The 14,874-nt window shown below is 32.2% G+C and overlaps 2 protein-coding genes across 4 annotated transcripts; both read left to right on the top strand.

The window, feature by feature from the left end:
* The first annotated feature begins 559 nt into the window (after positions 1-559).
* Positions 560-8,465, top strand: LOC137820817 (diacylglycerol kinase 1-like). Of its 3 annotated transcripts, none has more exons than XM_068625089.1 (14): positions 814-1,160; positions 1,501-1,545; positions 1,821-2,028; positions 2,155-2,277; positions 2,397-2,525; positions 3,004-3,089; positions 3,826-3,949; positions 4,422-4,470; positions 4,674-4,756; positions 5,217-5,281; positions 6,153-6,224; positions 6,554-6,641; positions 6,776-6,892; positions 7,815-8,465. In XM_068625089.1, exons 1-14 carry the CDS (start codon positions 1,111-1,113, stop codon positions 8,136-8,138), a joined length of 1,563 nt encoding a protein of 520 aa, XP_068481190.1. In that variant the 5' UTR covers positions 814-1,110; the 3' UTR covers positions 8,139-8,465. The 3 variants fall into 3 exon arrangements, with proteins under 3 accessions (XP_068481198.1, XP_068481190.1, XP_068481183.1); XM_068625082.1 differs by having other exon boundaries at positions 856-1,163; XM_068625097.1 differs by lacking the exon at positions 1,501-1,545 and having other exon boundaries at positions 560-822.
* Positions 8,466-11,743: 3,278 nt separating this feature from the next.
* LOC137820810 (chlorophyll a-b binding protein 13, chloroplastic) lies at positions 11,744-13,853 on the top strand. Its single transcript, XM_068625069.1, has 3 exons — positions 11,744-12,132; positions 12,460-12,621; positions 13,240-13,853. The coding sequence occupies exons 1-3, from the start codon at positions 11,995-11,997 to the stop codon at positions 13,747-13,749; spliced, it is 810 nt and encodes a 269-aa protein (XP_068481170.1). The 5' UTR covers positions 11,744-11,994; the 3' UTR covers positions 13,750-13,853.
* The last annotated feature ends 1,021 nt before the right edge of the window (positions 13,854-14,874 follow it).

Genomic DNA, 14,874 nt, shown 5'->3' with positions numbered 1-14,874 from the left:
TATATTTTCTCATGCTCTTAAGTGGTTGTTACACTTGTTTCAATGAGTTTTATTATTTTACAGAATTTTTTTATTTTTTATTTATCATTACAATCTTATTCATCTAAATTGAAAATTTATAAGAATAATTAATTGAAGTAAAATTAATTCATAATTACTATTTATTTTTAAAAGTAAACACTAGTCCAATCAAGCTAGACACCAGTTCCACTGCTCAAATAGTCTAATCAAATCTAAGTAAAAAATAAATACCACATAATATAAAATAAGTAGCATCAATAACTAAATTTTGTGAAAAAAAAAATATAGTACAAAATTTATTAACTTTAATGATAATTACTTTAATTTTTATTTGTCCAATATACTAATATTTTACTCTCCTGTGTTTTCCTTTTATTACATTACATTTATGTCTTTTTTATACACAGAAGAGAAAGAAAACAAAAGGAAAAAAAGAGTTAGGAAATTTCCACCTCACACAATTCCGTTGGAGCGTGGGCCCCACTCCTAAAAGACGAACTCAACAATCAATAAAGCCACTGAAACCGTGGCCTGACGTGGCAAACCCTCGCAGTAATCTTTCATTGTTTGAAAGCCTCCATCTTCCTCTGTCACATTCAACCTTCACCTTTTCGTCTATATAACCTTAATCGTTCACTGCAATAATCACCCTTCACGTATCTTCTCTTCGCGCACTCCATAGAAATCTTCTAAGGAATCTCCTCTTGCTTCGTAGCTAAACAAACCAAACGCGCTTTCTCTGGATCGCTCTGAATATCTCGTTACAAAAGCAACTCATCACGCTTATACGGTACCGTTTCGGTAAGGCATCTTCTTCTTTTCTCCTTTTCAAATATCTGCGCACTGCTCACATACGTTGCGTGATGCCTGTTCGTACTACTGCTGCAAGGTCCTGTTTGGAACTCCGAATAAATTAGCTTTTGTTTTCGCTTTTGCCGAATCCGGTTCCTTGAAAAGTTCAAGTCAAAGACAGTTCGTTTGTTAAAAGTTCATTCTCTTTGTTGTGCATGCTTGCTTTGCTTAACTTTGCTGCGTTCGCCGAAGTGGCAAAACGACACGCGTGATTATCTTTCGTGTCGTTTAAGGGAAATGGTGGCGAGAGATTACAAGCGTTCGTTTTTTCGTTTCCTCGTTAGGAGGTGGTGGTGGATCGTCATTACCGTGTTGCTTTTGCTTTGTTTATTTCATTTTTTATTTTTCAACTTTCTAATTTTTTATTATTATTTTTTTTTCTTGAGCGCGTTAGGATGCTTTTGTTTTTTAAATTACTTTGAAAATTTACATGGAAAAACGTTGATTCAGCTCCCTCAGTGCCTTTTCGGTATTGGTTTTTAATTAAAATTAGAATTTCACTTTCTTAATTCCTACGGAAAATAAGTTAAGTGAAACTCTAGTCTTGTTGGAAAAATATTTCGTTTTTGTTCCAATTTATATACTTAAGAAATATAATATATTTTGTTGTGTGACAAAAATACGCAGTTGTGAAATGGCAATGCGTGATGGTGATTACTCTAGAAAGTCGAGGTAGTTTTGTACTTCTAATTACATATTGATGGATCGTCATTACTGTGTTGTTTTTGTTTTTAATTACTTGAAAATTTATATGGAAAGAACTTATATACAACTCACAAGTGATTTTTAGTATTGTTTACCAAACAGAATTGTAAACTAATAGCAAAAGTTTTGCATTAGCATCATAAATTGGGTGAAATTTCAATTATTAAAGAACGTTACATAAAAGTCTTGTTGCATTTTTATATTGAATTTGAATTTTTTCTTTTGGTGATAAAAATATGCAGTTGGGAAATACCAATGGGTGATGGTAGTTATGATAGAACTTTGAGGGAGTTCTGTATTCCGGATTACATATTAGTGTCTGGATCTGAACGAAGAAATGTCTCGCATGTACCTGCGTGCCCTGTGATTGTTTTCATAAACTCCAAAAGTGGTGGTCAGCTTGGAGGGGAGCTTCTTGTTTCCTATAGTACACTTCTTAACAAAAACCAGGTAAACTGTTTTTTCCTGTTTTGTCTTTTTTTTTTTTTTTTTCAAGAGGGCACATTATGTTAGTTTTTTTTTAGGGTGGGACAACCTGTTTGATGGAAAGACAATTTAATCTAACTTATGTATCAGGTTTTTGATTTGGGAAAAAATGCTCCGGATAAGGTTCTGCAGAAGCTTTATGCTACTTTGGAAACACTCAAGCACAATGGGGATAATTTTGCAGCAGAAATTCACAATAGATTGAGAATAATTGTAAGATGATTGCTATGCTGTAATCTCTGACTTGTAGCAAGGATGAAGATTCGAGTTGTTATAGTTTAATTATCTGATGATTTGATTAGTATTTGTTTCTAATGTATTCTGGAAAACAGGTTGCCGGTGGAGATGGTACTGCTAGCTGGCTTCTTGGAGTTGTATCTGACCTTAAATTACCTCATCCTCCACCAATTGCAACGGTGCCATTGGGGACGGGAAATAATCTTCCCTTTGCGTTTGGATGGGTATTTTATTTAACTTTCTATTCGGTCTGCTGAACTATTTGAATTTCATTTATGATTACTTGGATCAGTTTTCGTTTTGTTTATGTTCTTACTAATGAGCATGTCGATCTCAATTCGTGTAGTTTGACTAGTTATAATCACATAGATCAGTAGTAATTTTTGTTTATATTTTTATGGTCATTTTCTAGTGTGAATCTTATATGTCAAATTGCAACGCTAATTCTAATCGGATGCTTTGATTACAGTGGTACAAGATATGCCTGGTTGTTTACAGGATTTTTTTTCTTGGACATTTTCCAATGTACATCAATTATCAATTTATTGCGTGTGGGTGTTCTATAACTTTTTATAAAATATTAATAACCCAATACATTAGGAGCTACCTTCCTTTTTAACCAGGGTCAACTGCAAGGTTTTGTTCTTTGATATAAACAGTGCATGAGTTGTACATGTGCTGAGCATGATTTACTATTTACAGGGAAAGAAAAATCCAACCACGGATCTTCAATCAGTGACGTCATTCCTAAAGGATGTAAGATTGGCAAACCAAATGAAAATAGACAGGTATCTACTCCTTTTATTTGAATTTTCAAATTTGTTGAAACTTCTTACGTGCACCTGCATAAATGTATACTATATTCAATATATCGTTGCTGAAAACATTCAGTGGAAGTTTGCTTTAAATGTCTAGAAATGTTCTGGCTTCAGAAGTTGCATGAGCATTTGTAAGACTTGTGTCCGAGACATGTGAGAGACTACTGCGTGTTTTGATGATAGGCTTCAAGTATTTTTGCATTTGTATAGTATACGTTTTTTTGTCTCGTATTAAAGATACCCTTCCTTGTCCTCCCTTATTTTACTATAGTCAATTCAACACTAAGGTTTCACGATATGATGTACTTTAAAAGAAATGAATATGGATTTTTTTTTTCCTTCAGCAGTAGCATTGTTGATTTCTCTCAGAATAGTAGAGGTCTGGACCGAAATTAGGCATGTTGTGCAATTGGTTATGTTTTTAAGGGTACAACATATCATGTATTGGGTTTATTATGCCATTAGTTTATTTTAAGGTTTAACATTGTTGATTGCTTTAGATTTTAACGATGTTAATTTTACTTCTATTAACCTTGTCGCCTCCTGATCAAATATATACCTGTTAGGATATTGGCTGCTCTGTTTTCCTCTACATCCTGCATTTCCATGTAGGAGCTTGTACAGAAGAAGAACATGACATATGTACCATCTTTTATTAGTTATTTTGCAACTGAATAATTCCTATCACTGCTAATTTTTTTTACAGCTGGCATATTGTAATGAGAATGAAGGCTCCAAAAGAAGGTTCATGTGACCCTATTGCTCCCCTTGAGCTGCCTCACGCTATGCATGCATTTCATCGTGTCTCTTCAACAGATAAGCTTAACATGGTGAGTTATATGTATTTTTTAATGAAAGTAAAGATGCTTGTGAAGCAACAGAGTTCTTAATCATTTGATGAAAAATAAGTTAATATTTACTATTATGAATTTCTTCTTTTTATCAAAAAATTAGGCAATTTCTGGCTCGCTCAGAGTCAGAAACATGACTTATGATTCACCACCATCAAATAGTTGTCATCCTTCATTTGGACACTGTATAAAATGTATGGTATATAGACCTTTTAGAGTGTCAAAATACAATTAGAATAGATTACTATGGCAGGCATATGATTTTAATGATTATCTTGTAATCACATGAATATAAAAGTGTTAGAGAAGTGATTCATTATCGAATCAGGCAACTGCAGTGCTAAGCTTTTATTTCTTTAGTTTTTCTTCTTTGCAAGTCCTTGATATTTTCATATACTGTAAGGAGTCTGGGCATTCCATGCATGCTTATCAGTGAATTGTCTGTTTACAGGACGGTTACCACACTTACCGTGGAGGATTTTGGAACTACTTTAGCATGGGTAAGAAGATCAGACATGTCTTTAAACTGTTAGGGTGGGGGTGGCAAGTACATTTCTGTGTGTACATTAGAAAAAAGTTTTGATCTGCAGAAGTTGCGTAACCACAGCATTGCCTCTGGGGAAAAATAAAGTTTGAGTTTTATAGCTTTTGTACTCGTGCAACCAGAAAGTAAGCCCTAAAATTGTGTATGTGTTTTATGCAGGAATGGATGCTCAAGTATCTTATGCATTTCATTCTGAGAGGAAGTTACATCCAGAAAAATTTAAAAATCAGTTATATAATCAGGTACCAAATTGCTCAATATAATATATGCTATGTTGGAGCGATACATTAGCTCTACTAGATATTTGGGTATTATAGCTATCCAAGCTCAATATGATTTTCTGATAAATACAAAATAGGTATAGATGGTGGTAATAAATTTTCAGTGCATAAACTCAAAATCTAATAGCTTTTAGCTTGTCATCCTTTTGCCAAATTAGCTGACATTTTATAGCTGACATTTTCAATTGTTTTCCTCTTCAACTGCAGTCTATTTTGAATGTCCTGGTCCTGGATATTCATTCAAGACAATTTTCAATTATAAAGTAACTGAAAAATTTGTGGAGGTCTTGAAAGCCGGTTCATATCATTTAATCAAATCAATAATAGATTTTGAAGCTATGGGATATGTTTGGTATAAGTTAGGGGTGAATCTTCGTACTAATAATTAGCCCTCTCATCATACCTTTCTTCTGTTAACCAGAGTGCCTATCTGAAGCTTGGATGTTCACAAGGGTGGTTCTTTTCTTCTCTGTTTCAATCTTCACGGTTAGTTACTAAAGCGGCACCAAGTTTATCTTTTGAGTTCATTTTGGCAAAAAATAGTACAATTGATTTATTCGAGAGCATTTACTAATAGCATTTTACTAAGTTGGGGGTTACAACCATTCTCGTGCAAGAGCTGAGGTTTGTTTGGTGTAAATAAACCTGGTTTTGTTCATACGCTGATGCTGTGTACTGGCAGCATTTACGTATTGTCACTATTGAGAAGATAAACATAAATTTTATTTTAAGAAAACGAGAATTGATCCAGTAGCGTGAAATTTCCCTTTTGCCTTGTCCATTTAAATTTTTTGACCAGTCCTCCACCTTAATTTCAACCAACAAGGTCTAGCACAGTTGTTAGATGATTGGATTCATTAAGCATGCTTTGTTAATCTCTTAGTTGAGAGAGGCAAAACACACTTTGGTAATCTCTTCTAAGAAAGAAATTGGTCTCCGTCTATAGGTTGGGGGAAAGCCTTGGTGCACATACAAAAAAAATGGTTTTAATTTCTAAATCTAGTATTTAATGTCGTTTTTGTTTATCCATTTAAGTTTTCTATACGAGCTCATTATAGTCAGGTCTATAATATGCTAAAGCCAAACCGTTCTAAGTTATGAAAATTTCCTCAAATATTTGCTTAAATACTTATGCTTCTTTGATACTAACTGAGAAAGTGATAAGCTGAATTTTAATATTGTTCAATGGCGATGCAATGCTTATGTCTCAAGTCAGTTTGTAGTTGTAAACAAGAAATGCTAGTTTCTGCTGGAATATTTCTGTTTTTCGTTGTCTTTTATTTTCTGAATTATACGGTGTTGAGTTTGCAATTTATCTTGTGGTAGCCTAATTCAAAATGAATAAATTTTGACACAGGAATATAGCTCAGCTAGCAAAGGTTAAGATTATGAAAAAAGGTCATTGGGAAGATCTCCACATACCTCGCAGGTGACACACTTTATGAAGACTCATTTTTCATTTTTATCCAATTTATTTTGGTAATGCAATTCAGCTTCCCTTAAGATTTCATACATAAGCAAATATCAGTCTCCTTGGATTTCTCTATTAAGATCTACTAGCCATAGATGTGAAAATCTCTTTTACATATTAAGCATTTCGTTTCTACCAAATAAAAGTATTCATATAAGGTATGTCTGAGAAAGGTAACAGCATAAGATGTAGGAATAATGCTGAAGAAGAAAGTAAACAAGACCTGTAACCTTGGTATAATTTTATGAATCTTCATAACTAATTCAAACGTTTAATTTCATATACAGCATTCGGTCTATAGTTTGCCTCAACTTGCCCAGCTTTTCTGGTGGACTCGATCCTTGGGGAAAACCAAATAGGAAGAAATCAATTTATGTAAGTGCCAAATTTCATCTCTCTGTTTCCTCACGTTCCAAGAATCTTGTAGGGAGCATACTTGTTAAGAACTTGGATATATTTATTACGTATGAGGATTCTGATAAAATATTCTACATAATTTTGCCTTTCAGAGGGACCTGACTCTTCCCTATGTGGATGATGGCCTATTTGAGGTAGTTGGTTTTAGAGATGCTTGGCATGGTCTTGTTTTGCTTGCACCAAATGGACATGGGACTCGTTTGGCACAGGTAGGTTTTATGATCATACCAGCTAGTTATTTTTTTTTCTTAGTATATAATATATATGATGGGAGAGCCTTAGACGTAATAAAAATGTTCCTTCTACTACTTCATTATATCTTGTTGTTTTTATGTTTTTCTACATTAACTTTTATAAATTTAATATGATATTTTATGTTTAGAAAAATTAACTTTTAATAGAAATAGTGAATAGGTATCAAAGTCACGTTTAATGTTTTAGTTATAAAAGATTAAAATGAATATTAAAAAAATAAAACAAGCCTTCTTAAAAATTAAAAAAAATATTAAATTTAAATTTTTAAAACACTTTTAGTTTTAGTTAACATTATTAACTTTTTTAATAGTTTAGTTAGAAAGATCCAATTAAGCATTTTAAAATATAGAATATTAAATTAAATTTTCAGCATTGAATATATTAAAACGAAAAAGATACTTACTTGATTTGACAAAATCTTTTGCATTTAACTGCAAAAGTTTGTACGAAATAATGAAAAACAACTTTTTGGACTTGTTTATTTTTATTTTTATTTTAAAAAAAATAATTATTTGAAAACACAAGGTATAGTAAAAATGAGATGACATTTTTATTAATTAAAGTGAAGAATTGAAAACATTTTATTAAATTAAACATATCCAATTTTCTTTATAGCGTTTTCTGGATAATCTCATTTTTTTGTAATAGAAAATAAAGAGAGAAAAGATTTTTCTAATGAAAAATAAAAACAAAAATGGAAATTATTTTTCCATTCCAAATGTAAATGGTCACTGTTAAACAAAATTTAAAACAAATAGAGTTGTTTTTAACTATTCCAAATTTTCTAGTGAGCAAATAGGGATTTAAACATGAGAACAAGCGATTTAAGTTCTCCTTTCTCTCTCCCTTATGTTCTATGTTGCTCTCACTATGCAGACAAGCAGAATCCGATTTGAGTTTCACAAGGGTGCAGCTGACTGCACATTCATGAGAGTTGATGGAGAGCCATGGAAACAACCCCTCCCAAAAGATGATGACACAGTTGTTGTTGAGATATCACACCATGGTCAAGTTAGCATGCTTGCCACCCCATTGTGCCGTTCTAAAAGTATGTATGATCCCTCCTCACCTTCCGTTGACCGGGAAGAAGATGATAGCAGTGATGATGAACTACAAGAAGATTGGGAAGAACGGCGCAAATTTGGTGCAGCTGATACATTCAAATATCCTGATGGAATTGATATAGCTCAAGTAAGTTAGTGTACAGAAAGGAATAACATCTAGCATTGATGTAAGTAAATGAAAGGGTAGAGGTAAATTTTTTCTGGTTTAGTGCATATAGTTTTCCTTACTCTTGCTTGTAATGTACAGATGATTTTGAATGAAATTAGTGTAATACATTTCATGGTAAATTGGAATGTTTGAGGATTTAATTTTTAGCCAAGATTAGTGACTCGTGATTCATGTCATGTAATCAACCTAGAATCGGGTATTGTTGTAATTGTTGGCTTACTTCTAGTGTATATGCATTTTAGGTATGAGTACATTTTAACCATTACAAAATAAATTCTTTCATCTCATTGCCAATGATGGAACATTGTTGATTCATGTTTACTCTTTCCATTCCTAGTTTCATTAGGGAATATTTTGAAAACAAAATATGGCTGAATCACTCCGAAGAGCTGAATAAGTTTTTTTAAACTTTTGATCTATTAGTTGGATGAATTGGTTCTTTTAAAAACTTTTGATTCATTACTAGATTCTTTAGAAAATATTTCTTCAAATTATGTTTTCTCACTATTAAAGAAACAAGATGATCAAAATAAAGAGATAGAGAGGTTGCACATGATTTTTTTTTCAACATTCGCATTTTTCAACACTATAATCAAAACATCTTCACTTGAGGTTTGACGTTGTCTTCAAGTATAATAAAGTATGTAAAATGTTTCTCTCAATTTCTCAAACACCTGATATCCAATTAATCATGTCTTCAATACTTACAAATCATAAATTAGTTAACATATCATTACAAATCATAAATTGGTTAACATATCATTCCAAGTATCTTACCTCAGATGATTCTAAACAATCATTGGACCCTTAAAGAAATATAACACATAATTTCTTAATTAATTCAATTAATCTAAACATAATAATTCTCAATTTTTTTGGAATAAAAAATTATAAAATGTATTATGAAATATGATTATTAAGTGATATTCCCTAATAAATAAAAAATATCTTGGGACCTGCTTTCTTAAGCTAGAATAGGTCACTTGAGAAATAAAATCTATTACTGGAGAGTATCAAGTGATATATTCTTAAGACCTAGAAGCTCTAAGATCCTATAGACCGTCTACACCCCTCTAGACCGTCTGGTGACATATAAAACTTGTGTGAAGATTTTGATGATAACAAAAATAATTTAAGTCTTCTATGTGTTTTATATGTGGTTAATAAACATCTGAATGTTCTAAAAAGTGTTTGATCCCACACAATCATCTACACTTTTAAACTCAAGAAAGAGGGTTTAATAGAATAATTGTTCCTTTATAAAAGACTTTATTTAATCAGTTGAAAGCGCAATCTTTAAACATTGTATAATATACAAATGCTAAAAATGTTTTAATCCAAAGGCTATGCTATGTGAAAAGAAAATATGTTTTCATCGCTAAAGGTCACATGATTATCTTTGTATGGAAACAAAATAGTTTTCAGTTCTGTTATAAATTGGATTTAGCTACGATATATTACAAGTATGTTTGAAGCTCATATCAGAAGTTTGTTTTTAAATAATCTACAACAATAAAGATGAAGACATGCATATATGATTTTGTATTGAATCTTGCCTTGTTGTTTTAGAGCCTCAACAGTCTAATCCAAAAATTTATATAAAGTGCTCAAAAACGAAGATGAATATACATCTACAAAAAGCTTAACAATCTACTTTGGAATTTAGAAAAATACAAATATTAATGAATGCTAAATTTCTACAAGCTTTTGAGAGTCTATCATTTGGATTGTGTGAGAAATTTCTAAATTCTCCAATTTGTGAAATTATACAATTATGAGCTTAATTATCCTTTTTTTGAGAGTGTTATCTTTTTCTTTGAAAGTTCTTAGTCTTAGGGGGAGATAGAGAAAAATAACTTGGAGAGATTTGTGTAGTTGATATAACCTAGAGAGGTTTGTGTAGTCACTATAACCTAAAGAGGTTTGTGTAGTCACTATAACCTAAAGAGGTTTGTGTACTCGGGACAACCTAGAGAGGTTTGTGTATTATGTGTAATCAAGTTTCTTGATTAATGAAACCTCTTAAGCAGTTTGCTTAAGGAAAACTAGACATAGCACGAGTTTTGGTTGACCAATATGAAATGTTTGTGCTATTTTTCTCTAATCTTACTAGACGTCTTTCTTGTTTGACTAGACATCTATTAGAAGATATGTTGTTTTTTCGCTGCGAATAGAGTCTTAAGGCTCCAATCAACCCTCCCTATTCTAGATCCAACTGTCTTTACATATACTTCAATCTTAGCAAATACTCTACAACGTCTCTCAATTTATTAGAACTTCATCATTTGAGTAACATGTTTGCACAATGTCTCCTACAATAATTGCACTGCTTCGAACAATTGATGTAACATATAATAATATTTCCCTTAACAATTGTTTCATTGGGAATCAAATTCATAACATACAAATTGTTGGATTGTGCACCTACCACTTAAGAAAAAGTTATAATTGATAATGAGTATGTAACTTTTTTTACTTAAGAGCATAACAACTCAAATGTCGATATTCGATTATAACTTGAATTATTCGATCTATGTGATGAGACAATTAATCTGATCCACAACAATGACTAGTTAAGCTAGAAATTATACTAAAATTCTATAAAGCTAGGAAAATGTTTCCAAACAAATCAAAACCAACTAAGGATGAAGTAGTTGATTGAACAACTTTTTCTCGCATTATAGAACTAATAAAATTGCCAATTCGTCACATAATACACTAAATCATCAGGGAGAATTGGGATATGCATAGCAATAAAACACTCACTCCAAATTTAATCATGGTCGGATATATTTCTCTTATTTTTTCCGGATCTTTTCTTATGGAAAACGGGATTGAAAATTTAAAGAAATGGGGAAAAAATGAAAATTTTAAAGAAGTTTACTACATAAGAAAGAAGAAAAAAAGAACGCGAAAAAGAACATGCAATGGGCAAGGCCCTTGGACTTCACATTTTCTGTTTGTCTAATTTATTTATTTTTTTGAAAAAAAAATCTGTTTCTTTAACAAACAAAGATTGACAACTCGTTAGCTAAATATTAAAAATTTATTTCAAAAAAATCATGATAATCCACTTTTTTTTATACCCATTTTGACAACTCCCGATATTTTTTTAATAATTTTTCACGTAATTTAATTATAAATTTATACTCTATTATATTATTTTTTTAAAACAATCACATAGTGGTTGTCAATGATATTTTTTCTAAATAAATATACATACTTTTTGTTTTCAAGTGAAAAATATGTGGACAAGCTGCTTTATCAATATAATCAACATTCAGTAAAAATTCCAAATAAAAAGAAAACAGAAAAGTAATGAGCATAATGATTGTATAACTTTATTAAGAAAAAATTATTGAAAATAAAATTTTTGACAGCATATTCTTTAAGTTATTTTTTTTTTCTGACTCACTTTTTATGTGAATTATGCAAATGACTTTATCTCATTTTTATTTAATAAAACTCTCATAAAATACATTTTCCAATTATATAAACAGCAGAAATAAGACAAATATTTTTTATATATTATTCTTCAGCAAAGGATAAAATGTGGATAGAAAGATGAGTAGGAGATTCTATAAATCTTTTGAAGCCTTCTCATTGGTTGCTCCAAACAACACAGTTCCCACCACAAACATGCCATGACATTCTTTTGTTTGTAACCACTCATATCTCAGATTTTCTTTCCCTATATACAATGCTTCATGCACACAACCTCTTCCCAGTTTTTACCAGCTTCTGTTGAACCATTCTTGTAGCCTCCTTCTATTTAAGCAAGTTAAAGGTTTCAAGTTTAGCTGAAGAAAAGCACTTGAAAGCCATGGCAGCAACATTAATGGCAGCCTCAGCAAGCACTGGCACTGTCCTTAAACCAACACCTTTCCTTGGACAAAGTAGGGGAACCAATGCCAACCCTCTTAGAGATGTTGTCTCCATGGGACCTGGGAAATACACCATGGTACTTTCCAATATATATATGTTTATATTACATAGGGTTTGGTTTCCTAATATTGTTGTACTTGTTTTTCTAGTAAGAGTTTATTCCCAAATTGTAAGTTTAGGTTTGTTAATTATTATCAAGGTGTAACTTCAAGAAATGTACTATTTACAATTTAGGAGAATTTTCTTAACAATTTAGATTTGTTTAGATATTCTGGTATAAAACTGTAACTTCCTATCACACTTGTTAGAAAAAAAGGAGGAAGTTTGTTCATATTTTTTCTTACTGCTTTTAGTTTTTGGGTTGTGTTGTGTGGCTTATGTATTTGTGTTGATGAGTGAGCAGGGAAATGATTTGTGGTATGGGCCAGATAGAGTGAAATACTTGGGACCCTTTTCAGCTCAGACTCCTTCATATTTGACTGGGGAATTCCCAGGGGACTATGGATGGGACACTGCTGGTTTGTCTGCTGACCCTGAAGCATTTGCCAAGAACAGGGCTCTTGAGGTCAGTTATTTTTGCTTAAACTGCTATAAAAAAAGATTTCACTTTTTCATAGCACCAAATTACATAAGGTTTCATGTGAGCACAAACATACCATTCATCAAGTTTCTTTAACATGAAAAATATTGAAAACCAAGCCTCCACAACATCAATTGCTCTTTGCAGTAAAAACTCAGTTCTAATTCTTGAGGTCTTTTTGTCAATTTTTATTCTGGTCTTGGTCCTGTATTTCAAAAGTTTTGGTTTTTCAATTGCTGTAATATGTTTAGACCCTATCCTCCTCACTCATATTTGGTTTTGATCCCACAGCAAGACTAATTCTTTAACAAAAGAAACCTTAAGGATTCAACCAAACTTCTAATAGCATGTTTGGTTTAATCTGTTGAGAAGTAGGAAATCACATTGTAGATGGGAAAACTATAACTATAGCTTCTTAAACTCATCCAAGATTTCAAACCAAAAATGCTCCAAGTAAAGAAACCAAACCAAAAATTGAGAAAACTATAGCAATTCCAAATGGATTCAGCCCTTTGTTTCATAAAGAAATCATTAAAAACCAAATATAATTTCTCATTTATTTCTTATGCCATGTTGAGACACTGAATTGTTATGTGAAACAAGGTGATCCATGGGCGTTGGGCTATGCTTGGAGCACTAGGATGCATCACCCCAGAAGTGCTTGAGAGGTGGGTGAAAGTGGACTTCAAGGAGCCAGTTTGGTTCAAAGCAGGAGCTCAAATATTCTCAGAAGGTGGCCTAGACTATTTGGGGAACCCCAACCTTGTGCATGCACAGAGCATCTTGGCAGTGCTAGGCTTCCAAGTTGTGCTGATGGGTCTTGTTGAAGGATTCCGCATCAATGGCCTTCCTGGTGTAGGAGAGGGCAATGACCTCTACCCTGGTGGCCAGTACTTTGACCCTCTTGGCCTTGCTGATGACCCTGTCACTTTTGCTGAGCTAAAGGTCAAGGAGATCAAGAATGGAAGGTTGGCCATGTTCTCCATGTTTGGCTTCTTTGTCCAAGCCATTGTGACTGGCAAAGGACCACTTGAGAACCTTTTGGATCACATAGACAACCCTGTGGCTAATAATGCTTGGGTCTATGCCACCAAGTTTGTCCCTGGCTCTTAAATTGCTGTTCCTTTGCTTGGTTTGTATGAATGCCATGATATGGAATTTTCCTTGTAGATTAACTATTTCTCAGATTAGTGGACCTTTTATGCTTCACTTTCCAACCGTTGTTCATCCATTCAAACAAATCAATGAGAAGACACATCAATCTTAAAGCAACAAAAAAAGTGACTATTTACAGTGTGTAAATAAACTTGAAATTGGAAAAGAGAATGCCAAATCGGTTCTGATAACTAATGTTACCATTTTTCTTATTTTTTCCCCATGCAATGCAAGAGATTTAAGCACTTACAATATCATAAAATAAGAAGAATCATGTTATATTGATTGACACTGTTCAAAGTTGTGCTTAGAAAAACTTATCCAATTCACTGTTTTTTAGTAGAAGCTACCGTATCTTGTGGACAATACTGATTTTCTTCTAAGAAACGCTCGTGGTAAGAAAGGACATTATATCTCCAAAGTAGAAAGTGACAGTTAATCTAAAACTTTCATTCTCAGGAGAAATACAAGATACCAACCTTTTACCATGGAAACCTGAAACATAAAGTAAATATGAAGGTTTTATGTTGTTGGAAAATTAACTATAATTGGAAATATTTTCAAAACTGATATTAAATATGAGAATATGATATTTTGAAACATGCTTTTTTTTTCAAGAATTTTGTGTGATGTATTGGCTCTAATAATTACTAAAATAAATGTCTAATAGTGTTAAATTTAGTTAGAGCCTACCGTCTAACCCTTGTATTCTTGAAGGCAATGCATTTCTTTATTATCTTAATGGTTTTTTTTTTATATATTTCTTATTTTTATATATAGAGACATGTTACTCTTTGGAGTACGATATGTTGTTGATATGTATGCTTTATGCATATAACATTTTACTATAGTATATTTTTTTCTTTCACTCTTGTTCTTGTGTTTTATTGTTATTTTGTGTTACCTAACAATTGACACCAGTTGTGGAGATATAAAAGAAAGTTAAGAAGAATAAGGTTTGAAGACATGCCTATCAAGTTTGACATTGAGAAATTTTCTTGTAAAAACGATTTCACATTATGGAGGATCAAGATGGAAGTTATCTTAATACAACAATGTTAGAGTAAATTTTTTTGTCACAAC

The sequence above is a fragment of the Phaseolus vulgaris genome, chromosome 11 (genome assembly GCF_000499845.2).
Source record: "Phaseolus vulgaris cultivar G19833 chromosome 11, P. vulgaris v2.0, whole genome shotgun sequence".
NCBI lineage: Eukaryota > Viridiplantae > Streptophyta > Magnoliopsida > Fabales > Fabaceae > Phaseolus > Phaseolus vulgaris.
The sequence above is the reverse complement of the archived record's forward strand: the minus strand, read 5'-3'. Positions and strand labels throughout refer to the sequence as shown.

Bases quoted from the DNA above. Each gene is read 5' to 3' on its own strand.
- LOC137820810 (XM_068625069.1), top strand. From the start codon at position 11,995: ATGGCAGCAACATTAATGGCAGCCTCAGCAAGCACTGGCACTGTCCTT. The intron at 12,133-12,459 runs GTACTTTCCAAT...ATGAGTGAGCAG, and splicing joins GACCTGGGAAATACACCATG to GGAAATGATTTGTGGTATGG. The intron at 12,622-13,239 runs GTCAGTTATTTT...ATGTGAAACAAG, and splicing joins CCAAGAACAGGGCTCTTGAG to GTGATCCATGGGCGTTGGGC.
- LOC137820817 (XM_068625082.1), top strand. From the start codon at position 1,111: ATGGTGGCGAGAGATTACAAGCGTTCGTTTTTTCGTTTCCTCGTTAGG. The intron at 2,029-2,154 runs GTAAACTGTTTT...CTTATGTATCAG, and splicing joins CACTTCTTAACAAAAACCAG to GTTTTTGATTTGGGAAAAAA. The intron at 5,282-6,152 runs GTTAGTTACTAA...ATTTTGACACAG, and splicing joins TCTCTGTTTCAATCTTCACG to GAATATAGCTCAGCTAGCAA.